This window comes from Leuciscus leuciscus (genome assembly GCF_965113295.1).
Source record: "Leuciscus leuciscus genome assembly, chromosome: 14".
NCBI classification, from domain to species: domain Eukaryota; kingdom Metazoa; phylum Chordata; class Actinopteri; order Cypriniformes; family Leuciscidae; genus Leuciscus; species Leuciscus leuciscus.
Window position 1 is genome coordinate 3,256,923 of NC_138738.1, and position 27,548 is coordinate 3,284,470.

The 27,548-nt window shown below is 38.9% G+C and overlaps 1 protein-coding gene across 6 annotated transcripts in view; it reads left to right on the forward strand.

The window, feature by feature from the left end:
• Positions 1-27,548, forward strand: part of slc12a5a (solute carrier family 12 member 5a) — a 179,378-nt gene that overhangs the window by 117,643 nt on the left and 34,187 nt on the right. For all 6 annotated transcript variants that reach the window (XM_082136337.1, XM_082136338.1, XM_082136339.1 and 3 more), the window contains 3 exons: positions 5,355-5,449; positions 6,534-6,665; positions 20,707-20,853. In XM_082136337.1, coding sequence (XP_081992463.1) covers positions 5,355-5,449; positions 6,534-6,665; positions 20,707-20,853 — 374 coding nt within the window. The remainder of the gene's footprint in view (positions 1-5,354; positions 5,450-6,533; positions 6,666-20,706; positions 20,854-27,548) is intronic.

Consider the following 27,548-nt stretch of genomic DNA (forward strand, 5'->3'; position numbering starts at 1 on the left):
GTTCCAACCCTGTATGACTGGGCTACACAAAATAAGGAATTTTGGAAAGATTGTTTGGAACGGCAAGTTCTTTCCCCATCATTTTTTGTCCGGCTCCTGTAGCTGCTGAAACATGGAGCGATCAACACTAAGGTACACGCTAGTCTGAATGCATCATCGGCCGCTTTGGATAAAAAAGGCTGCCAAATGTGTAAATATTGTCTATAATGTCTTGGACCTGGAAGTTGGCAAAAACTGTATACTATGAAATTGAATGAAGCCAACCAATCAGATGGTAAGTTTTGAGAAGGCTTGTGCTATTTTTGTGTGCACTCTCTGTGCGATGTCTGAGTCTGAGACTGCTTTGAGGCTTTGCCAGTCTTTGCTATTTTTAGGCCCCTGGGAAACATTGTCCGTGTGACCAACACTGATGAATCCTTGACAATGTGTCACAATATTTGAGCCAATGAAAAGACAAGATTTCACGGCACCATCACAGCACTGGGTCTTAAATCTGCCAGACAGGGCCGGCCGCTGAATTCTGGGATTAGTTTGGTTTATCTGTGTTTTTTTGTTTTTTGACCCAATCCCAAGTGTCAGTTCTTTTTCATGGAAAAGCCAGCGAACGTGACCAATGCAGATAAACGAGAGTGTTATATTCTGGATTTAATCAGCTGTTTCCAGACTCCACAGAGGTTTCACTTAGTGTGGTGTGTGAGGAAGAAAGATTAAATCTGACATCGAGTCTCTTTCTGTCACACACAAGTTCATATAACACCCATTCATCACCGCATCTCGTCACTGCAGTGTATGCGTGATCGGAAAGGACTGAATGCGATAACGCTGGATTCAGATCCGTGACCGTCCGTAACGTTCCGGAACAAATGCGCTTCACTTCAGGGGAAAAGTTCTCCATGCTTCACACTGATGAAGTGAATGACATCACCTCCGCTAATGACAACACTCCTCTGTAATTACTGAGGAGAACGTGTGTGATGTGAAGTGTTCGACAGCTGGAACATGCGGTTACATCCACTCACAATTAACATTCAGATCCATTTTTATGATGCCATGTTTAAGTGATTAGGTGGAGTAACACTGATGCAGTGATATCATCTGTCTGTCCATCTATCATTCTGTCTATCTATCCATCTGTCTACCCATCATCTATCTGTCATTCTGTCTATCTATCCATCTATCATTCTGTCTATCTATCCATCTGTCTATCCATCATCTATCTGTCATTCTGTCTATCTATCCATCTGTCTATCCATCTATCCATCTGTCATTCTGTCTATCCATCTGTCTATCCATCTATCATTCTGTCTATCTATCAATCTGTCTACCCATCATCTATCTGTCATTCTGTCTATCTATCCATCTATCATTCTGTCTATCTATCCATCTGTCTATCCATCATCTATCTGTCATTCTGTCTATCTATCCATCTGTCATTCTGTCTATCTATCCATCTATCATTCTGTCTATCTACCCATCTGTCTATCCATCTATCTGTCCATCTATCCATCTATCATTCTGTCTATCCATCATCTATCTGTCATTCTGTCTATCTATCCATCTGTCTATCCATCATCTATCTGTCATTCTATCTATCTATCTATCTTTCTATCTATCTATCGTTCTATCTATCATTCTATTATTCTATTATTCTATCTATCTATCGTTCTATCTATCTATCTATCGTTCTATCTATCTATCTATCGTTCTATCTATCGTTCTATCTATCTATCGTTCTATCTATCATTCTATTATTCTATCTATCGTCCTATCTATCATCCTTTCTATCATCCTATCTATCTATCTGTCTGTCGGTCTATCTATCTATCGTTCTATCTATCTATCGTTCTATCTATCTATCTATCGTTCTATCTATCATTCTATTATTCTATCTATCGTGCTATCTATCATCCTTTCTATCATCCTATCTATCTATCTGTCTGTCGGTCTATCTATCTATCTATCGTTCTATCTATCATTCTATCTATCGTCCTATCTATCATCCTTTCTATCATCCTATCTATCTATCTATCTGTCTGTCGGTATATCTATCGTTTTATCTATCTATCAGTCATATAACTCTGGATCCATGTTTATGAAAGACTATATTGTTGTAACGTTGCTGAGAAAGGCAGACGAAGGCGAGGATCTAGACGCAGGGTTATTTAATAAAGGAACAAAACCAGGGGAATCACAGAGGCAACCATTACACATACAACAACTGACAAGGTAACAAGTGAAACACAAGGGCTATAAATACACAGAGACAAACAAGCTTAACTAAGTAACAAGGGGGCGTGGTTAATAAGAAACACCTGGGGAGACTAATAAACAAGAAAGACTACAAAGGACTACAAAACATAGCACAGAACAGGAAATAACAAAAGTGCACACAAAACAAGGGAAACACAGGACAGGAATCATGACATAGCCCCCCTCTTAAGGAGCGGATTCCAGACGCTCCTCAGGAAATAGTTCAGGAGGGTGGTGGAGCGGAGGCGGACCCGGGGGCGGGATGGAGGGCCAGGCCCGTGGAGCGGAAGAGGGCCTGGAGACTGCAGTAGTACGGGAGGCCAGGGCGGAACAGGCAGTGCAGGCGACCAGGGCAGAGCAGGCAGTGCAGGCGGCCAGGGCCGAGATGACCCTTCGGGCGGCCAGGGCGGAGACGACCCTTCGGGCGGCCAGGGCGGAGACGACCCTTCGGGCGGCCAGGGAGGAGCCGGCAGTTCAGGAGACCATGGCGGCGCGGCCTCCATGGTCCCATTGCGGGACCTACTGCCCCCCCCCCCCCCCCCCAAATTTTCTTGGGGGCAGCTACGGGGTCATAGGCTGGAGCAGGCACCGGCTCAGGAACCCACACCGGCACAAGAACAGACACCGGCACAGGAACAGACACCGGCACAGGCACAGGAACAGACACCGGCTCGGCGGCGGCCCTCTTGTCCGAAGACACTGGCTCGGCGGTGGCCATCTTGTCCGAAGACACTGGCTCGGCGGGCGTGACATGAACAGTCTCTGGCTCGGCGGGCGTGACATGAACAGTCTCTGGATCGGCAGACGTGACGTGAACAGTCTCTGGATCGGCAGACGTGACGTGAACAGTCTCTGGATCGGCAGACGTGACGTGAACAGTCTCCACCTCCCCTACAGTGAAGGGGGAACCACAAAACTGCAGGACAAAGTCAATGTACTGTACCAGGGTCCAGCTGGGGTCCTCCTCTGGTAAATTTAGGCTAATGTCCTGTTCTAGTCCACTCCAGAAACAGTCCTTTAGCATAGCATCATTACCAGGAACGAGGTGACTATAAAAAAGGAACTCCTCCACATAATTTTCGATGCTGCTATCATCTTGATAAATCGAACAAATTTTGCTCAGTGGGTCCCGGATAATACCTGCTAGATCCATAGTTTGGTCAGCTGTTCTGTAACGTTGCTGAGAAAGGCAGACGAAGGCGAGGATCTAGACGCAGGGTTATTTAATAAAGGAACAAAACCAGGGGAATCACAGAGGCAACCATTACTCATACAACAACTGACAAGGTAACAAGTGAAACACAAGGGCTATAAATACACAGAGACAAACAAGCTTAACTAAGTAACAAGGGGGCATGGTTAATAAGAAACACCTGGAGAGACTAATAAACAAGAAAGACTACAAAGGACTACAAAACATAGCACAGAACAGGAAATAACAAAAGTGCACACAAAACAAGGGAAACACAGGACAGGAATCATGACAATTGTACTCTAGTTTGTCTATTTTAATTAATTCTGTGTTCTATAATTTAAAGTTTAACCATACTAAAGAAAATATTTAGTTTAACAGTGAAGGCATAATGTGACCATAAAAGTGATCCATATGTCTCTAATTTTGTACATTTGAATATTAAAACATAAATTGTTGCATTTGGTTACGACACATTAACACCAATGGTGTTTTATGTATATTTACTTTTTGTCATTCTATGGTAATTATTTGCGATGATCAATCCCTAGGTATAGTTTGTAGAAAAAAATAATCTATATTCCCTCCGGCCCGCGGCCTCACAGACTGTCATTGTAATGTAAGCACGAGTCTGTGGAACAGTGTGATTTAACTCATGCAGCGTGACAGACTGACAGCCATACTGAAATCCTCCAGAGGCCGAAGCGTCAATCAAGCGATGACAGCAAGCAGAGGCTTCAGAGCGCATGAGATCAGCTGTCCGCTCGCACACTGGGAATGACCGCTGGAGAGATCCGACTGGAATGGGATGACTAACCTATAATCAGGACTTTGATTTTTCTGAGTAGAGAAACTGGCGACTTAATGTCAGATAAAAGGCTTAAATGGAAAATTGGATGTGTCCGTTTTGCATTGTATGGTGAGAATGACCAGTGCAGAACAAATGAATCCATGCATCCATGCATATGACATTAGAAAAAATGCAAACCTGATCCAAACGCAAGTAATGTTATCTAACCACCTGTTTCCAATGGATGGATACTTTTTGGTTCGAATTTTTAAACCAGTGTGTGTGCAGCAAACCTCTTTAAAATTACTCTCCTGTGGTGTTAGTGAATCCACAGACACCCAATCTCCACTCAAACCCTGCCATCCAGGCCCTAAAAATAGATGCCCTCCGATCCAAGATCCCAGGTGAATGAACACACCAGTAAAGGAAACTGGGAAACCATCTTACCTGTACAGATACAGGTCACCTCAAACAGTCCACCTGTGTGTGTCGCTGCTAGTGTCTTCACAAAGTAATATTACTAGAATTATCAATTTTCTATTTTAGGATCTTAGTGTGAATTATCAAGAAAGGAAAATGTTCGTCCAGCTGAAGGAAGGTCTTGGAAAAGTCTCAAATGAGATTTTATTTTACTTGTATGCCTCATTTGTTTCTCCTAGTGGCAATGACATTACATGTGAGCAAATGGAGACTTTGGCTTGTGTCTTTTCTAGAGTTTCAGAAGAGATCTCAACAATTGCAATTAACACATTTTCTATTTAAAGATCTCAGTGTGAATTATCAATAAAGGATGATGTAAATGAATGGCAACTCAAACAGTAGAACATTATGGCAATATCATTTTGATTCCTAGGGAATGCATGAACTGTATATTTTGAATGCAGTGAAAGTCGCTTTGGATGAAAGCATCTGCCGGATGCATAAATCTGAATTCAAGTTGTTTTTAATCTCTGTTTTTGGTATGCATGACCTGAAATGTGCAATAAACATGTTTTACCTTTTTGTGCATCTAAAATGTAAAGTGCTGGAATGGTTTCAGCAGCTTTTTGCCCGTGAAGCCCTCTGGAGTTGCGTGGCGTCTGCTGTCATGCTGATGATTTATGTGTGTTTTTTTGCTAACAGGAGATGGGAACCCCAAGGAGAGCAGTCCATTCATCAACAGCACCGACCCAGAGAAGAACCAGCAACATGACGGCAAGAACATGGCCCTGTTCGAGGTACACATGAGCTCATGCACGCACGTTCAATTATAAACATGCAACGGCGGCACATTGTAACTCTCATTAGAGCTAGACAGTGAGGCACAGGCACGCAAACTATAGTGATTAATGGAATAAAAGAGTCTGACAGTAATTAATAAGCATAATTAACGTTTGAAGGGCAGGAAGTCCCCGGGACATTGATCTCTGCAGGTGGATGATAACAGCATGCAAGAGCCTTCAGTGCAAAAGAAGCACAAAACACATGCTATACTGCATCTAAAACTATTTTAAACTATGGCCTCATATTAATTAGATGACTATTTAAGTGATTAGGTGCTTCAAATGTTTTATAAGCTAAATTATAAAGTGCATTCATATGCATTTTAACCTAAAATCTTGTCAGCTTGTCAACAGAAAATGTTCGTCCAGCTGAAGGAAGGTCTTTGAAAAGTCTCAAATGAGATTTTATTTTACTTGTATGCCTCTGTTGTTTCTCCTAGTGGCAATGACATTAAACAGTGAGCAAACGGAGACTTTGGCTTGTGTCTTTTCTAGAGTTTCAGAAGAGATCTCAACAATTGCAATTAAGACCACAAAAAAACGGATTCGCAATTTCAGTGTGATCTCAAATATTTTTTCCGTGATACACTGAACATGTAAATTCAAGATGTTTGTGAAGCCCAATGTATGCAAGCTGACTAATTAATATGCACAGTATGCATATATTTTTGGTTTGCGTGGATGACTTACTGCATTGATCAAATCATGTGCCGTAAACACATTTTACTTTGTCACTAAATCGTTACGGCAGCTTCTCATCAAATTCAACATTTCTCATCAAATTCTGCCTCGAATTACTGACTTAGTTGTTTCTGTTTTTACTTCTTCTCCATTTCAGATGATGCATCTTAAATAAAACTCTACTGAGAGTTTCATTAGCTATTAAAAATTCAATTCCGAGCAATAAATTGTCCTCCGGGCTTGTCATTTGTAATCTGTAAATGTAAACATGACATTTTAGATGATGTTCAGATCATCACGAGTGAATTATTTAATGCTCACAATATTTGTTCTGTATGTGCGTGTGTTTGCTCTACAGGACGAGATGGACACAATTCCCATGGTATCGTCTCTTCTCAGCAGTCTCGCCAACTACTCAAACCTGCCGCAGGGCAGCAAAGAACATGAGGAGGCGGAAAACAACGAGGGCTCGCGCAAGAAACCTGTCCAGGTACACATGCATGCTCTCGGCACGCTCTCAAAAGCAACGGATATCGTTTTTCTTCACACATTTTTGTCTAGTTTTCAATTGCTACGGTTGAACATTAATTAGCTTCTGCCAGACAGCGAGATCTGGAGTGTAAATGACAGCTGTCAGCTCTGTTTTGACCTGTGACCTGATCTCCCTTAGTCCCTCGGCATCCCAGACTGAGCGCGCTCATTAGAGATTCGCCTCGGTCGTGCTCGTAACCTCCCTCACGGCGCTGGCCTTTCCCGGTCTGTTTCACCGTCGCTTGATTCAGTTTCACTTTTCCTGATTGCAGTCTTGATTCAGTTTGCAAATATGCTTCTAACTTTTTGTGTATGGTATTAAAGGACTGTAACAAAATTCACAGTTTCTGTGAGTGTTGGTGCACTAGCTGTGCAATTGAAAGTGGGAGTCGTGTTAAGGTTTTGTGAAAGTTGATAAAACAAGTGCACGAGTACAATTTTATTTCATAACTAGTCTTACAGTTCCCAAATAATCATATAACATTTCAATTCAAAGGCATTCGTTTTTTTGTTTCGAATTACTCCGAATGTAAATCAGTGCCTTTATTTGAGTATTTTTAATATACTGTTTTAGTATTTACATACTGTCATAGTACTATATATTAATAATTTTGAATTAGCTTTTATTTTTTTATTTTATTTTAAGTTTTAGTACTTTTGTGATTTTATTTTATTTTTAAATTTTTTATATTTCATATTTAGCTGTATTTTTATGTCATTTTTGGTTTTAGTATCTAAAAGTTATTATCTAAAAGTTATTTTATTTCATTAGGCTGCCAGTTTTCCAATTTTTGTTGAAGTTTTTTATCAATTGCTTAGATTTTTTATTATTATGTTTATTATTTCAAATACCAAAAAAAAATATTTTTTATAGTTTCCGTTTTTGTTAACAATAACAACTCTGATTCAGTGATTCTTTTTCTCTGGCGCAGAGAGTCTCTACTGAGCGTGTGCAAGACATTTAGCGTGTTACAAAGATCTCCTATTAGAATTCCTCTGAGGCCTCCTCTACTTCAGCCGTCAAAATGACCAAAAATTTAATAAAGATTAAACCCTGCAATACATCATTGCTCGGCTGTATAGGGAGAGCGAGCGAGAGAGAAAGAGAGTAAAATAGAGAAATGAGATGGAATTGGATTTGTCCTCTCAACACGATCGAGGAGAGCGATAATCTTCCTCTTGTTTCACACTGCGACTTCTACTTAATTAGCTCGTCTTGCAAAGCATCTGCTCTCCAATCAGCCTCCATTTTGAGAGGGTCAATCCGCTCATCAAACGTCCCCGCATACCCACACACACGCTCGACCACGGGGGTCCGTTTATTACCAATCACGTCGTCAGGATCCAGCTCTTGAACTCTCTCTCTCAGGTTAAAGTTTTCTTTACATCACATAAATGGCACAGAAGTTATATCTGAAGTGGCATATAACGTTTGGGGTCAATTAGATTATTTCAAATACTTGTATTCAGCAAGGATGCATTAAATTGATCAGAAGTGACAGTAAAGACATTTATAATGTTAGAAAAGATTATACTTTAATAAAATGTTGTTCTTTTGAACTTTCGATTCATTAAAGAATCCTGATTTTTTTTTTTTTATTGTGGTTTCCTCAAAAATATGAAGCAGCACAACTGTTTTCAACAGTGATAATAATCAGAAATGTTTCTTGAGCAGCAAATCATCATATTAAAATGATTTCTAAAGGATCATGTGACTCTGAAGACTGGAGTAATGATGCTGAAAATTCAGCTTTGCATCATATATTACATTTTAAAATATAATCAAAGAGAAACTTGCTATTTAAAATTGTAATATTATTCCACAAAATTACTTTATTTATACCACAATATTAATTTTACTGTATTTTTTATCAGCCTTGTTGAGAATAAGAGACTTCTTGCATAAGAGGCGACATCTTAAGTAAAAATCATTATTACTAGTGCCCATACTTACACTACAGATTTCAACTTGTAACATTATGTATTCATAACAACCTTAACAACCACTGTTTTGTGATGCAGACATCACAAAATGTAAGATTTGTCTTGACCGACATTAAAATAGCCATAAATATCTCTTGCATTGAAGGGAGACCTGATCCATATCACAAAGCAACATGCAAAAAAAAAAAAGACATCTTAGCAACGTTTTGGCCACCATCCATCTTCATGATAACGTTTTGCATGTGCAAAATCTAGTTCTGCGTAGTGTAGAAATGGCACACTTCACCTTTAGCGTGGTGTTGCTATGACTGCCTGTGTTGATGATTGATTCGCAGCAGATATTTCAGTCTTGTCACATTAATGAAAGCTTGACCGACATTAATGAAATGTTATTTTTCTCCTCAAGGATAATGTAAGATGAGCTATGAAGTACGATGCCTCATAAGGAGAGGTTATCAGATGTTGCGGGCGGTGACATGTGGTCGTTACAGTTGCCATATGCTCTCTGTAGACCACTAGCCAACGCTCGCTACATGAACACACTCTCACACACACACACACACACCGAGTCGCAGGAAAAATGCTAATTCATGTCAAGCTCTAAGGGACGGGGGCGCAGAGCAGTTATTTGTGCAATTTCTGAACATGCTCATGTACACACAGTAATCCGTGTTGGGCTGACAGTGATATTCGCTGCCCTTTTCCTTCCCCTGCCATAGCTGTGGTTTTTAATAATTCACCCCATCTGAGCTAAGTCACATTAACGCTGTCAGCCCCTGTTTGGGCAGCCAAGCGAGAGAAGACTAATACAAGCTCCTCTCTTCTCCTCTTCCCCATCTCTGACGGCGGTCATCAGTTCGTTTGTCAGTTCTGTCGGCATGCAAAATGCACTTATGTTCATGTACAGTTTGGTTAATGTTTGGGACATATTCATGTCAGAATCACATGTTGAGAAAATTATATTTTGCTGTTTTTGTATCAAAACATTATTTTCATGACAGTTAAACATTTCCCCCATGCCAAAAGACTCTCATTACTGTAGTGAGAAACATGTTTACAGCAGCTCTCTCCATTTAGCATAGAGTCCTGAAGAAAATTAATCACAGTTGTAACTAAAATATTAACTGGTTTTAACATTGATAATAATCAGACATGTTTCTTGAGCAGCAAATCATCATATTAGAATGATTTCTGAAGGATCATGTGATTTTGAAGACTGGAGTAATGATGCTGAAAATTAATATATTACATTTTAAAATATATTCAAATAGAAAACAGTTGAATATAAATAATTGTTGGACAGCCAATTTTTAAATCTCATGTTGTTTTAAACATGTATGACTTACCTTTCATTCATATTATAAATATATATAATTATATTAAAATATATCAAAAAATTATGATAATTAATTTTTGAATTTCATATATTATATATATGATTACTGTTTAATCAAAAATGCTTCTTCAGTTTTAAAAACAACATGAGGGTGAGTAAATGATGCCAGTATTTTCAGGATTTGGTGACGTATCCTTTTAAAGCAACACTAAAGATTATTTTTTACCTTAAAATAATGTTTCCAAAATCGTATCAGTGGTTCATCAAGTCGTAACAGGGTGAACGGCACTTCTGGATTCGCTTTGCAGCCCCTATATCTGCTATAACCACACTATGCAAGTTTGCCAGATCGGGTAGTGTTTCTGTAGTTCGAATGAGACATAAGAAACTACAAATCTGACTTGCTTTACGGCAAGCGTTACAATAGTCATTATAAATTTTTTCTTCGTTTCTGATGACGCAATACATCATACTTTCATAAAATCATGCAACATACTCTACCTTGTCTGTGGACATCGTTCATTCCAAAGCCGGCGCTGGATAAACAGCGAGCGTGCGTGCGACAGTAGGCTAAATTATTTACGACAGCGGTACTGGACAATTCCGCTTCCAACCTGTAGGGGCACCGAAGAGGAAAAGTTCTTTGCTGTTGCTTTAAAATCAGGTACTTTTCAAGCTGTCAGTAGATCAGCTGTCTGTCATATCCGTTATCCAGCAGTTTCACATGTGGTCCTCCAGCTGGACGGGTGTTGACGAACACACAGGGGTCTGTGGCGTGCGCACTGGGACTGAGACACCTGAGGCTGTGTCTCATCTGCTCTCTGCTGCTTTACCTGAGGTCTTCGCCACCCGTGGGAAATCACAAACACAAACACAAATACACACGGGACCAAAGAGGTTTGATTACGCACCTGCTCCAGTAAACTGAACACTGAGTCTGTAGGCCGAAGAGTGACCGCTGTTGATTCAGGCGTTCGCACTCGCTTGACACGCCACCACAGCTTCCATAAAGAGAACTGATTTCAACCCGCATGGTGTCGACGCGACACTTTTCACTTACTTACACACCCTGAGCCTGCCAGATACAGAAATATCTCACACAAAAAAATACCATGGTAATATCACCTTGAAGTAGCATGTAAATATTGTGTTGATATGTAAAGAGCATTTATAAATATGGTTGGCAAAACTCGCTGCCATGTTGCCAGGGCATTGCTATATGTGGTTGCAAAGGTAAGGTTTGTATAAGCTGAGAGTGTTGCATTGATGGATAAATGACTCTTGACCCAGTATTATGTTGGTCTAATCTTCCAGAAGCTGTCATAGGATTGTGCTGGTTTTCTTCAGGACGTGAGGAACGCTTCATTTGTATTCCAGTGGGGCTCACAGGTTTAAGTGTGCCCATCTAGAGGATTGCCTGATCAAATTGCAGCAGGAACGGCAGGTTTTCTTCAGGTTTATGGAGTTTCTGTTGGAGTGCTGTGGGTAAATGTGTTTCTGCAGAACGACTGAACACAACCCCAAACTTTTAATGAGAAAAAAACTTTTCTTTTTTGATTTCTATCAGTGTTGAGGCCTATTCACAGCAGTGCATTCACATGCACAAATGAAATTCATCCGACAAAGGGAGGGATTTGTTTTTGTCATGTTGGCTAATACTTATTTTTTATTAATCTGGCAAAAACAACTAGATGAATTGTAGCTCGGCCACGGCCACGGACCGTTGGCTGAAGGGTCTGATGCAAATGCAACACAGAATGGGAAACACACAGAGTTTCCAAGTTGAATCTGAGTTTCGAATCTGGTTGAATTACAGGATTTCCAGGAGACGTGTGTGTCGCGTTGTACTTTAACCGTCCGCCTGGAAACAAAGATGCCGTGATGTCAAACCCCCTTATGGGAAAAGCAAGCCACTGTGTTCACAACTGTGACAATGAGGATCAACTAAACGATGGATTTTCAAAAGTATGTGAATTAAGCAAAGTTTGCGGCACAGACTCTTTAAAGGGGTCATGACATGGTTTATGTTTTTGTTTTATTATGTTCCCTTAGGTGCAATTATAGTATTACCATAGTTTTTTGGACAAAAAACGTTAAAATTTTAGTGATTTATGACCTTTTCCCACCCTGTTTCTCACCCTCTGATTCAAACAGTCTGTTTTGGTGATGTTTCCCCTTTAAGAGTTTAGTGTTAACGCCCACTGTTATGATTGGCTAATGTCATTGGCTAAAAGTAGTATGAAGTACATTACTTACAGTTTGCGGCGTCGTTGTAGGGCCCAGAATAGTCGGCACGGGCTGATCTTTCAGCAAAAGTTTCTGGCTAAGCATCATACTGCGATTTGTTCTCAAAAAAGTCATCTTTGAAATGTAGAGAACAAACACACTTAGATTAACACTGTCGTGGCTGGGACGTCCGCAAAGAATAAACTGCATCCGTTTTTCCCTAACGTCTGGATCATTCAGTAGCGTATTCAAACACACAGCCAGGAACAGCACATCTGCGTGGCGTCGCAATCTTCTTATAAACAGACACTCGCTGCACGTCGACTGAACACCTGTGGCGTGACAACGATGCGATGATGTGAAATGAGGCGTAGTTGTCTTGCGCTGGAGGCGGTCATATGCAAACAACTGGTACGTCACTTTGCACCGTGACGTCACTTCTTACCATGGATCCCCAACGAGCTGTAATTAGAGCTTGATTAAATAAATGCTTTGTTTATAAGGGGGAGGACGTCTTAAGCTGTGAAACTTGCAGGAAGTTTTAATGGTACAAAGACCTCTTATATACCAAAAGATCAAGGCAAATTTGGTTTCTCATGTCATGACCCCTTTATAATATGTCCAATAAGTTACATTTTTATACATTTAAGCATGACACGGAACCAAACAAACCAGTAGCACCTCAATGCAGTCCACAAGATCCAGGGGGCGGGTTTGGATCCACATCTAAGGGGTGGAGATTGGTAGGTTTAGGGGTGGAGATGGGTAGGTTTAGGGGTGGAGATTGGTAGGTTTAGGGGTGGAGATGGGTAGGTTTAGGGGTAGAGATTGGTAGGTTTAGGGGTGGAGATGGGTAGGTTTAGGGGTGGAGATGGGTAGGTTTAGGGGTGGAGATTGGTAGGTTTAGGGGTGGAGATGGGTAGGTTTAGGGGTGGAGATGGGTAGGTTTAGGGGTGGAGATTGGTAGGTTTAGGGGTGTTTTTAGGGATCAGGGGGTGGAGATGGGTAGGTTTAGGTATATGTAAGGTGGGAGGAGTTGGATCTGGATCCAACCACGCCCCCTGGATCTTGTGTTCTGCAGTGAGAACCATCTCAAACAAACAGTGATTGATTTCTTTACATGTCAGTCAGACACTAATCTGGGCAGTCAGTGGCCAATGAAAGTCCAGATCTTCTGCCGACTAGTTCTCAGTAGACAGGCGTGTCTCCCGTGTGTCTTCTGTTTCTGAAGCTCATCTGCTTCAAGTTTGGATGTGTTGCCGTTCAGAGATGCTCTTCTGCAGACCTCGGTTGTAACGAGTGTTTATTTTAGTCATTGTTGCCTTTCTGTCAGTCTGGCCATTCTCCTCTGACCGCATCAACAAGGCGTTTTCTCTCATAGGAGATGTTCTGTGTTAGTATGTGTTTCACTCTGTCTTGTTTCGTTAATTATGTGCCTGATATTAAATCCTGACCCCAAACTTCACCTCAACTCGTGTTTCTGTGGCGACAGCACTTTTTAATGACTAATTGCTGATTGGACACATCTCACTCGCTCCTCTGCTCAGAAGTGTTATACACACGCCTCTTGAGTCGCAAAACTCTCCTGCTCGTAATTAGAGGGATGGAAGTGGATGAGAGAGGAGATTCTGGTGTAGTCAGACTCAGAAGTGTTTGTGTTTTGCTATTGTTCATGGATGCTGGGGTGGGGAATGGAGTGGAACATGCTTTTTAAGACCACAGCCGGATTGTTATTGGGAGAAGTGAGCCGTAATCTTACCTTGACACACGTTTTATGAATGAAACCGATATACGAGCAGCCTTGGCCATTTTGTTTTCATTTCATCATTTTGTTTCATTTCAGTTGTCGCATAGAAAACAAAAGTGCTCTTTTTGAAATATTACATTTTCTGAGTTGTTTGCCCTTGCAAAATCCACCTCCAATGATATATGGAATATAGAATATATGGCTTAATTCATTAATTGTTTGTCTGTTTTATCTTATATTTTCAATATCTTCAGTAAGCATTTTTTTTCTAAGTGATGCAACACCATAACTGATAGAATAGCAATATATCATAATATTGAACTAATTTATTCAGTTATGGTTCTGGCCTTGTGGCGGTTGGTGTCTGTTGTCCAGCGGTTAAGTTTTATGTAAATTGCCGAAATAATTCATTCACTGTCATCAAAGTCAAAAGCTGTAAAAACGATTGAGAGAAAGAAAGACATTATTGAGATCAGGATTAAAGGGAATAGCTCAGTGCAGGGCACAGACAGACAGTAAATCTGATTAGCATTCCTCTGACATCAGGCACATTAGCATGAAGAGAAGGATGTCAAAATGACAAAGACGATCTGCTTCCCTCCGCCTGGATTGTCTGTGGTTTTCACAGGACGAGTGTTGCTCTTGGGTTTGGAGGGTCTGTGGAGAGAGGGATTGGACTCCTTCAAGATCTAGTAGCTGGATGGGCAACATTATTCCCGTAGCTCCAACCCTGATGAAAAACGGACCTGCCTGCCTGTAGCCTTAGACTGCATCCGAAAGATTAAAAATGTTGCTTTCGGAGGACACATTCATCCTAAGGTATGAAGGAAATCATCAAAGCACGTCTGAATCCAATGAAAGCTTCACTTTCTGTCTCCTGAGATCCTTCATCTGATCAGTGGAAGGCAGCATATATGTGCCTTTGATATCCCACAATCCTGTGACAGTTGAGCTAAAAATAAAGATGGCGTCTGAAAGTTGTGGTCAGTTTTGTGTGTAAATGTGCACGTTCCACTTCTGATGTTTAGCTAGCGAGAAATTACTGTTGTAGTAATGAAATAACTACAGTAGTAATAGTTTGGTTGCTTGTGACTATTCATCCTCCTCTTGATCTCATTCCAGAGGTTTTCAGTGGTTCAGGTCTGGACATTACTGACCCCAAACTTTTGAATTGTAGTGTGTATTCTGTTCCAAAAGATTTCCATTTTCAAAAACATAAAAAATAGTAATGTTTCCAAACTTTTGACCAGTACTGTATGTGTATTTACAAACTTTTACGTTAGATGTGATTAATCGCGATTGATCGATCAGACAGCACTAAAAAATGCCAATGCAACATTTGTCATTTTAATTTAAGTTAAAGTACTGAAATAACTACATTTTTTTTTTTTAAAGACAAAAACATACAAGAAATTTACTAAAATTTTTGAAAATTAAAATCTTTTAAATCTATTAAAAATAAGTGTTGCCATATAAAAATAAATAACAGAGATCAGCATCATCTTTTTTAAATATGGACAACATTAGCACATTATTAGAAAGGTAGACTTCACAGAAAATACCCCAATGTTATTAGTATGCAATAGTAACAGTAATGGTAAAAAAAGTAATATCTAGAACACATCATTGTTTTCTCTATGCCTTTGTTCAATACACTGGTTATATTTGGTGTAGATACACATTAAAACACGACATGTATCGACATGTACTTACTATAGAGTCACGGTTAGGGTCTGGGTTAGGGTTAGTTACTTGTAATTATGCATAATTTACTGTTATTACTATAGTATGTAGTAACGTGTAACTACATCACCTTAAAATAAAGTGTTACCAAAGTTATTAATAAAAATTGTTATGTATTATTTACAGACTTAATAGAAAGCCTCATTTTTAACGCTTGCATGTAAACCACAGATGCGTGACCTTATCATAGAACTTAATTATTGCTGTCATTTAGACGTGATGCATAAAGCCACATTATATTAGATTACATTAATACTGAAATTAATCCTTGCTTCAGAAATCAAATTATCCCACACAGAATTGCACATTTGCATGGCTGATATTGAATTTAATGGCATGCATTATTCAGGCCTTCTTATTTATTTCAGGTTAATTAAATTAAAAGTCTTGTTTCCCAGTTTGCCATCTGCTGTCGCTTTGAGCGTATGGATGACTTGTTCTGATCTGTGTATGTGTGTGTGTGTGTGTGTGTGTGTGTGTGTGTGTGTGTGTGTGTGTGTGTGTGTGTGTGTGTGTGTGTGTGTGTGTGTGTGTGTGTGTGTGTGTGTGTGTGTGTGTGTGTGTGTGTGTGTCCCATCTGAAGGGTCCTAATCTCAGTCTGTCATGAAGATTATGCCGGAGGGAAGCATCTTTTCTCTCTGCAGTTCTTTTAGTCTTTGCTCCTTTCAGCACATCAGATTGTCTCCCAAATATAACAGTTAACGACAATTACTGTAATTAGCTCTAATTTATAAAGCATATAGTTCTGGCTTTAGATTCTGATTGGATGAGTCTTATTCAAAGCCGGCGTACAAGAGCAGATATAAACACAAGTGATCAGTTGACTGTCCATATATCTACAATATCACCTTTAAAATGACCATATTCATGTACAATGGCATTTATAGAAAAAATACCATGTTTTTCAGGTACTTTTTTGATAATTAATGCTAATCAGCTATATTAATAATATTTGATTTTGTTTATAATTAATAGAACAAATCTGTTTATTTATAGTGCTCTTTTACAAAATGCAAAAAACTATATCAGGGTTGTAAGCCTGTCTAGATATCGGTATCCGATAGAACGGGTGAAGGCTAAAGTAAATTAGTTCCAATTAAACTTATCGGACTCCATTTTATCACGACCTCAAATTTAGATTAGAATGCCAATTGGTTACATTTACATTTAGTCATTTAGCAGACACTTTTATCCAAAGCGACTTACAGATTAGGACTAAATTAAGCCAGTCATCGTGAAGAGGCAAGAACAATGCAAGTAGTGCTCAAAAAACAAAGTTCAGGCATTATTCAGAGTAGCATAAACCCGACAAGTGAGGTTTTAGAGGGAAGGGGAAGGATTTTTTTATTTTAATTTTTTTATAAGGTTAAGTGCTCACAGAAGAGATGGGTTTTCAGCTGTCTTTTGAATGTTGTCAGGGATTCTGCATTCCGGATGAGGGTGGGGAGAGCGTTCCACCAGCATGGAACTGTGAATGAGAATGTTCTGGAAAGTGATTTTGTGGCTTTCTGTGATGGAACCACGAGACGTCGCTCTTTGACCGATCGTAGGCTTCTGGTAGGGATGTAGACCCGTAGGATTGAGTGAAAGTAGGAAGGAGCTGAGCCTGTGATAGATCTGTAAGCAAGCGTCAATGCCTTGAACTTGATGCGAGCAGCTAGAGGTAGCCAGTGCAGAGAGATGAACAGAGGAGTGACGTGGGCCCTCTTGGGCTCGTTGAAGACAAGACGAGGTTAATGGTCATTTATATATTAGTTTAGCAGCACATTTGATTATTCTTTTCAGCTCTTTACTTATATACCTATTCACATTAGGAAGCTTTGAGGTCCTCACGCTGTCTATTCTGTTTAACGCAGGTCTCACGATCACAAGCTTGCCAGCTTCGGTCACCAAACAGAGGTAATTGTCTATATACCTGAGATGGTCGCATTCACGCTTACACAATCTTTGGTATAGCCCCCGTGGTTTTGCATAGACTTGAATTTAAAGTAACGTTTACTTCAGTAGAGGTATGGCCACTACAGATATAAGTTGACCAACATTACTCCTCTTATAATAGCTTTGGATTGTCCATGCCGTGGTTTCCCACGTACACTTATCTAAAGTAACATTAAATTAAAACAGAGGTAAGACACACCCAAAGATTGGTCAGCAGTATTTTTGCTGTTCTAAACGGAAATTCACTTCTTGTCTTTGCGAACCAAGTACACTTGAATTAGTGCCAAATATTAGTCGTCACTAATCTGACGCAGACTTGCGGTAACACACGAATCCGTTTAATCTGCTTGGGAAAACAATTTCAGAGTCAGTCAGAATAAAATCAAATGTTTACAATTTATTATGTCAGGTAAATGTCTCATGCCAGTTTCATCAGTTCAAAGATAATAAATACAAAACATCAAATGCACTGGAATAGAGAGAAAAGATGCGAACCTGACTTTATAAAATACATGATGCGGAGTGTCTTGCTCATTCTCCGCATCACGGGCTAATCTGAGCTACAAATCGCCCTGAGCCTCTTCAGCATCTCCCTAAATACTCAGACCAAGGCAGAAACCTCTTTCCAAATGTAAACATGAGTTCACAATGGAATTTTGCATTAATCACCGTCCCAGACTTACTGGGGACAGATGTTGATTTACATGAGGGCACACCCACAGCTATTAACAAGATATCTCTAAACTATCCACACCTTATTACCTTTTTGGTTTACTTCTGTGGGAATGAGACCTTTGTACCAGTCGCACTGAGACATTTCAAATGATACCAAACATGTATAATAGGCAACTGTATGATAATTGTTCATATTAAACCATATAGATTTTTGGGTGAATTCAGGTAGGGATGGGTGAAGGGAATGATATGTAAATTTGGAGGTGATCAACTCAAGTGTGATCGTGTCTTGAACGGGGATGGTAATATAGCAAGAGAGTTCAAATGTTAATTTCCTTTGTTTTCTCAGAGAGTAGCCCTCTCTTCCAGTTCTTCCAGTTTCTCCAGTCGTACAACTATATCTATTTTTTTCTACTCCCTATAGTACTAAATACTGTTTATTAATGTACTAAATAAATGTATTGTTAATTTATTTATTTAAATACAATTTAATTTTTGTCAATTTATTTATTTAATCAAATGTATTTATTTAATTAAATCAAATTGTATTTTTTTAATGATCTTTATTTATTTATGAATTATATTAATTAAATGTATTTATGCATTACTTATTTAATTCAATCAAAATGCATTTATTTTAATCAAATGTATTTATTTAGTTAAATTTTATTTATTGTCTTTTTATTATTTATTTAATTTCATGTTTTTTTACGCTGCTTTTTAGGGACATTTAGGGACCAGAATATCACTTGAAGGGAAACAGTACGAAACCACCTAGCAACCTCCCAGAACACCATAACAACTCCATAGCAACCTGATAACAACCAGTCAGAACACCTCAGCAACCCCATAGCAACAGTCAGACATCACGGTATCAGAAGTGTAAGAATCTAGTTGCACACTGTTCTTATCATAGTTACAGTAAAGTGAGTTAGTGAGTGAGTGAGTGAGTGAGTGAGTGAGTGAGTCAGTGTGTGTGTGTGTGTGTGTGTGTGTGTGTGTGTGTGTGTGAGTGAGTGAGTGAGTGAGTGAGTGAGTGAGTGAGTGAGTGAGTGAGTGAGTGAGTGAGTGAGTGAGTGAGTGAGTGAGTGAGTGAGTGAGTGAGTGAGTTAGTGAGTGAGTGAGTCAGTGAGTGAATCAGTGAGTGAGTGAATCAGTGAGTGAGTGAGTGAGTGAGTGAGTGAGTGAGTGAATCAGTGAGTGAATCAGTGAGTGAGTGAATCAGTGAGTGAGTGAGTGAACGCTGCTCAGTTATTCAGCGCATGTTTTCAGGGTGTGTTACGTGAGACTCTCTCTCAGACACCCATTAGATCACATTTAATCAACTGTGTGAACTGAAAAGTGCTTTGACAAGCCACTTGTGTGAGTATGTGTGTGCGTGCGTGCGTGCAAGCGTGTGTGTGTGCGTGTGTGTATGCGGTCGTCTTGTACCTTACATCCACTGTGGATTTGTTGAGCCTGGTGAACCGAGTTTGCCTGTTTGCCCTTTTTTGGACACTGGGATAATTGCATTGATGTCTGTCCTTGAATGAGGACGGGACGTATTTCAGTGGAGCTGTTTTTGGATGCCGTGTTGATGGACATGCACACACACACACACACACACACACACACACACACACACACCATTGATCAAGCCAGCAGACATTCACTCACTATGTGTTAGTAATTACCGGCCACTCCACACACTCTCACACACACACACACACACACACACACACACACACACACTTTCTCTTTGAACATGACATTGGCTCTTATACTTACCTTTGAATGCCTTTGAAATGAACACAGCAAACACAATGGCAGTGAATGTTCAGTGGGAAGGGAGGGTCATCTATTAATTTACAGTCTTGTTGATCACAGGGCTTAAACTGCTCTGCTAGATTATAACTAGATTTTTTCTCACTACTCATTTTTTGACGAAATCAAAAAATTGATTCGGGGAAGTTTCTGAAATTTGGTTGATTTGACATGGAATGACCAATTTCCATAATTTGTGATTACATGATAACGGGAACATTTTTATCAAGATTGTCATTTGATTAAATGATTTAGAGCATGATCTATACTAAGACTATATACATTGAAGTCTGTGACTTCTTAGGTTTTTATTATTTTGCATTACGATTATCTTGTCTTGGAAATCAATTTTAACATTCCACGATATTTCCAGCTTTTCCATGGATTAATTATCTCTCTCTCTCTCTCTCTCTCTCTCTCTCTTTCTCTCTATCACAACATCAACATTTGCATTATTGTTTTTACAGTCGAGAGATTAGAACATGTGTTATGGTTGATGGAAGCATGAAACTGACGAGATGTAATCCGATCTTGAGGTTGTTGGTGTAATAGCCTGCTGTTAGCGTGTGTGTTTGTGTGTGTTGCCAGGCTCCGCGGATGGGCACGCTCATGGGCGTTTACCTGCCCTGCCTGCAGAACATCCTGGGTGTGATTCTGTTCCTCAGGATGACTTGGATGGTGGGCATCGGCGGGGTCATTGAGTCCTTCATCATCGTCCTCATGTGCTGCTCCACGGTGAGTCACGCACCATGCAATATGTGCGATTGCTAATCTGTTTATTTTAATACTGACTGTTTACTTGTCTTTAATAATGGTTGAAATTTCTATAAGCTAGGCTAGCGGTTTTTGCTGTGGTATTTTTGTTTGGTAAGTTCCTTGTGTAAGTGTACACTATAAAAAAAAAACGAATTTCATGATTTGTTATCGCAACTTTTAATCTTTTGTCAAATCAACTTAGATAATTAATGTGGTTCAGATAACATAATATTTTGAGTTTCTATTTATTAAACCAATCTCTTTGTTGTATTAACTAAATTTTTTTATTTCAATGAACTCAAAATTTTAAGTCAACCAGGTAACTTACTTTTTTTAAGTTAAACCAAAAATAATTTTTGTTCACTTACAATAAAATGTTTTGCAAAAAGACAGAATAAATATGTTTGATATGTAAGGTATAATACTGTATAAGTATAATACTGTACATAATGGCACATGCGTCTCTCTACCGCAAATGTACTGCAAATGTTCCAAAGAACGAGGGAGTCCATTTCTGCTAAAATACAAATGAGATGTACATGCTTGCAGAAGGGAAAGTGAGTGAGAACAAGCACAAACACAGTTTAATCAAATCATACGTCATCAATTGAGGCTCACTTCCGCCGAAAACGTTCACATCATCCAAACGAACTGAAGTCTGATGTAATAATTTTTTTTTTTTTTATGATTGGAATTGAAACGTGAATGCCGTTTTCCAATGCATCCAGGTTAATGTAGACATATCCTAAGATATCATCCTGCCACATGCACACATCTGATGTTCATTCTCAGTGATTCTGAATTTGCATGTCCCACATTCTCAAGGACTCGCTGATGAACATCTCTTTCATCAGCCTTCACCGGCTCATATGTGCGTTTCACTTCAGTGTCCATGCTCATTAGTATGTGATTTTTATGTTTGCGCGTGCAACCTAGATTCTCCAGCGCCCGTGGAAGTGCTATTTTTATCAAGAGCTCAGGAGTCTCATTCTTTTCTTTCTCATCTCTCTTTCTCTCTCTTTGCACATAGACATGCATATTGCATACTACCAAAACATCTCTCGAAGTGTGAACCGCATTAAAATTACCAATATATGCTCAGCTATGACAGCAGATCACACTAACTGTGGTCAATGACCTTAAAATTATTATTTGATCAGACGGAAGAATTTTTTTTTATCGAAAAATTGCATTTTAATCTCAGAAATGATAACTGGACACCATTTGCTGTATTAAACAAGCAAGGTGCTGAAGTGTACTACTGTTTTATCTGCATTTATGGTTGTAATGCATCAGGTTGCACATGCTATTAAGAAAATGGTAAGCAGCACTTGTTTTATCCCTATAAAGAAAGCAGCATCTACCAGTTTGGATCCTTCAGGAAAACCTCTCCCGCCGTTTGAAAAGCTCTTTTTCCACTTGTTGGAGTTTAATCCACCAAACAGAGATTTCAGCAACACGATGCATCCATTTAAAGTGCCCCATTATGCTATTTTAAAGTTTCCTAATGTTGTTTTGGAGTCTCCTTCAACAGGTTCACATGCATCAAAGGTCAAAAAACAGTTTCATTTCCTCATAATATACATTTGCACATCACCACATTTTCAATGATTCTCAAACGGCTCGTCAGATGAATCAATCTCTCTAAATCCTCCTTTCCGCGAGCTACTCTGCTCTTACTCTGCGCGCGAAATAAGTGCTAATGTTTCGTCTTGACGTCACGACGAAACGGCTTATGACTCGCTTGAAAAACGATTCATTTCATCGACTCAGAGTCGACTCTTTCTTTTGAAAGACAATAACTTTATATACGGTGCACTTTCCGATTTAAAACTTTGCAGGATGTTTTCATCCACTTAGAGCTATGTTACACACCACATGAAAGGTCATTTTCAAAAATCAATAATAGAGGCCCTTTGGGAAAAGCATACAGGTGCTTTCAGACAAAACACTGAAGCTAATAGCAGCTCGCCTAGATGTCATCCAGCAACAGGTGATGCTAAACAGAGAGAAGCTGCTGGGTTTTTAGGAGTACACACTGTGTGTGCTGACATGAACAGTGTTTCCTGATGATGTCTAATAAGCTGACTGAAAGGCCATCTTTCTTTTCTGGTGTCTGTCTTGTTGCTCTGGTGATGTTTTAAGCCTTGTTTTGAAGGATTTGACTGCCTCAAGTATGTTTGGATCACATGTTTGAAGGACACAGAATAAGAAAGCACAGATAAAACTGACTATTAAAATTAGTTTGCATTGCTTTATTTTCATGACAGTTAAGCACATTTGCTCCCAGTTTACATTGCAGATGTTCAGATGTTTTACTTTTGAGGCTTTCCTATTATTCTCAGGGCTCTCATTAGATTATCATAAAATGAAAGTAAAAAAAAAAAGAAAAAAGTAAATGCTAGCATGATGTATACATATACATTACAAATTAAATAATATAATCACTGTTTAAATAATTTAATCACAAATTAAATGATGCAGCCGCTATTATTTTCACACTTTTCTTACATTAAAGTAATTAAAATTTGAGGTGAAAAGGGGCTTAATTTTCATGAAAATGTCAGTTCAAAACATCTTAATAGCCTTAAAATTAGGCTTTGTTTTTGCTATGCAAAACATAATTTATAAATAATTAGTTACTTTTTCATTTTAGTTTTATAAAATCTTTGCTTTTATTTTTATATTTTCAGTTTTTAGTTTAATTAGTTTATTTTTTAGTAATTTTGTTTCTTTATATTTCTAAATACATAGTTTTAATTTTATTATTAGTTCAGTTAAAGTGATTTTAATTCTTCGACTTATTTCAGTAAAAAAAAAAAATTTAGTTTACATTTTTCATCGAAATTTTTTTTTAATCTTTTTTTCAATTAACAAAATGTTTTTACTAGTTTTCGTTAATGATGATTCCACTTCTTTTGATTTTGGGGTGCATTGGGCCATGATTGCGTGAGATTCACCCTATGTGATATAAAAGCCAACAGGCCAAATTATGTGGAGAGCCACAGCCATCAGAGACACTCAAAGATAATGAAGGCATTACAGAATCCTTCAAAACGAGGTTAAAACGGCCTCTGAGATGTTCTGCAGGTGAGACTGTGTGTCTTGATGACTTTCGCCCGTCTTCATCTGGTGCATCTCAATGACTTTTCCAAGGAAAATGTGCATGTATGATTGATCTGCCCGCCTGCACCATCAGGGTGGTGTGAGCGTCACCTCAACATCCGCCTGTGCTTTTTGAATGAGTGTTTACATGCATCATATTTAGAAGTAGCGAGTCGCTATCAGTGTCATCTGAAATTACCAGCTCATTGCCAGACGCCCATCGCTTGCTTTTCATTGCGTTCGGTCTCTCATGGCAACAGATGGAGAGGAGGAGAGAACGCTGCTTCTTTCATACATCACAGAGATGGAGACTGAAGACATTAGAAATGCAGTAATGAATCATTAAAGGACACAAACAACAGCATAGATCCACTTTCACATAGTCGGCAGGCGCAGAAACATTGACAGGCGGATGACAGACAGCGCTTCGGTTATTTATGGGTTGAGACAGCTGGGAAAGATTCTGTTGAATAATCAGATTATTCATAGGAATATATTAATACATGAATATTAATTGTTTTCACTTGTGTGTGTGTGTGTTGTGTATTCGGTGATGTAGATGTAATTAAATCAACACTTAAATCAGAGACAACGAGAATTGGCAGCATGACATATATCATTCTCAGAGAAGTCAATCCCAGAATGCATTGCTCAAGCTCCAATATGGCGGGCAAAGCAAGAGAAATGTTGATTATAAGTATACCATTATGAGCTTGCGTGTTGCTTGAGATCAGATCTTTGTGCAAATGGAAGATGCACTTTTTCCCCTCCATTTACTGCAGTTCTGTCTCCTGAGCTTGGCTGTATTAAATTCAGTTTCTGATGTGTCATTTGATTATGTAAATTCATCCTCTCCAGGGGCCCAAATATCGCCGGCACTCTGTTGCCGAGTAACAGTGAGGAGACGCACACCTTGAATTAAGATACTTACTGACAAATAAATCATTTGAGCTTATGTTTCAAAAGTTTGGGCTCAGTTAGATTTCTTTCTCTTTGTTTGAGGAGGGGGATAAGAAATAAATACTTAAATTTTTTTTATTTATATTTATACTAGGATGCATCAAATTAATCAAAAGTGACAGTTAATATTTTATAATGTTACAAAATATTTAATATAAATGCTAATCATCATCAGAATGATTTCTGAAGGATCATGTGACACTGAAGACTGGAGTAATGATGCTGGAAATTCAGCTTTGTCATCACACTATTCTATCATTACTCTATTTGTATTCACTGTTATTTCCTCTAAATCTTTGGGTTGGTTGTCATGATATCTGTTTCAGTATTATTGGCTCACTCCGCTGAAGGCAGATGGCGTGATTGGCTGGGAAAACTGGTTCAAACAGCCGGTGCCCTGCATCGTCCAATCAGAAGCTGCAACCAGCATGTGATTAGCATATGGAGTTCTGATATGAGGAGTGTTTCTGACTTACCATTGGACTTGTGTTTGCGTGGGTGGAAATGGACCAGATCTCACATGAGTCTCAGTGAAGAAAAAAGAAAACTGCTGATTATACTGATTAAAGCCTAATAAACTGCAGATACTATCGAAATTTTTTTCGCTCTGTCATTTATGTTTCATTCAAGTATCAACTTTGTCTCAAATTAATTTAGAGAAATACAAAAATGAGAGCATTATTGGTATACGGTAAGAGTAAAGAGCTATGAATGAATGTGAAGAGCAGCTCGGATCAGTGCCGTATGTTCGCACTTTCTATAAAACAATCAGTCTCGAGACACCATGTGCGTTCTGGGGATTTTAAAATGGTTCAATGGTGTTTTCAGGCAAATAATGATGAGCAGGTTCATCTGAAAACAATTCTTCCACATAGCAATTAAAGTAATCTCTCTCTCTCTCTCTCTCTCTCTCTCTCTCTCTCTCTATCGATTCAAACACTCATTTGTTTCTGTCTGCATGTTCTGTGTCACTTTCTAAAGAAGCATCAGGGTCCTGCTGTTTTCCTCTCAGTCTGACAGCATCAGCTCGTACCCTTTTCTTCCAAAATAGACACATTTGCATTTTTGGAGACAGTTCGGTGCTGATTTAAAGACGGCTTTAATCTCCGGGACGTTTTACAATTGCAGCGCAGCGTAGAGGAGACAGAAGAGGTTTCAAACCAGATCAGATTTATTCTGGTACTTTCAGTTCTACTAAATTGCTTTAATCAAGGTGATCTGACACAACTATCCATCAGTACTAAACACCTTCCTCCTTTTCACAGACTATCTATCTATCTTCTATCTATCTATCTTTCTGTCTGTCTGTCTATCATCTATATATCTGTCTGTCTGTCTATCTATCTGTCTATCTATCATCTATATATCTGTCTGTCTGTCTATCTATCTATCTTCTATCTATCTTTCTTTCTCTATCTATCTGTCTATCTATCATCTATATATCTATCTTTCTTTCTCTCTATCTATCTGTCTATCTATCATCTATATATCTATCTTTCTTTCTCTCTATCTATCTGTCTATCTATCATCTATATATCTGTCTTTCTGTCTGTCTGTCTGTCTGTCTATCTGTCTATCTATCTATCTGTCTGTCTGTCTGTCTGTCTATCTATCTATCATCTCTATATATCTGTCTTTCTGTCTGTCTATCTATCTGTCTGTCTGTCTATCTATCTGTCTATCTATCTGTCTGTCTGTCTGTCTGTCTGTCTGTCTATCTATCATCTATATATCTGTCTTTCTGTCTGTCTATCTATCTGTCTATCTACCATCTATATATCTATCTTTCTTTCTGTCTATCTGTCTATCTATCATCTATCATATATCTCTCATCTATATATCTGTCTTTCTGTCTGTCTGTCTGTCTGTCTGTCTGTCTGTCTATCTATCTGTCTATCTATCTATCTATCTATCTATCTATCTATCTGTCTGTCTGTCTGTCTATCTATCTGTCTATCTACCATCTATATATCTGTCTTTCTGTCTGTCTGTCTGTCTGTCTGTCTGTCTATCTATCTGTCTATCTATCTATCTATCTATCTGTCTGTCTGTCTGTCTATCTATCATCTATATATCTGTCTTTCTGTCTGTCTATCTATCTGTCTGTCTGTCTATCTATCTGTCTGTCTGTCTGTCTGTCTGTCTGTCTGTCTATCTATCATCTATATATCTGTCTTTCTGTCTGTCTATCTATCTGTCTATCTACCATCTATATATCTGTCTTTCTGTCTGTCTGTCTGTCTGTCTGTCTGTCTGTCTGTCTGTCTGTCTGTCTATCTATCTGTCTATCTATCTATCTATCTGTCTGTCTGTCTGTCTGTCTATCTATCATCTATATATCTGTCTTTCTGTCTGTCTATCTATCTGTCTGTCTGTCTATCTATCTATCTGTCTGTCTGTCTGTCTGTCTGTCTGTCTATCTATCATCTATATATCTGTCTTTCTGTCTGTCTATCTATCTGTCTATCTACCATCTATATATCTATCTTTCTTTCTCTCTATCTGTCTATCTATCATCTATCATATATCTTTCTGTCTGTCTATCTTTCTGTCTGTCTGTCTGTCTGTCTGTCTGTCTGTCTGTCTGTCTATCTATCTGTCTGTCTGTT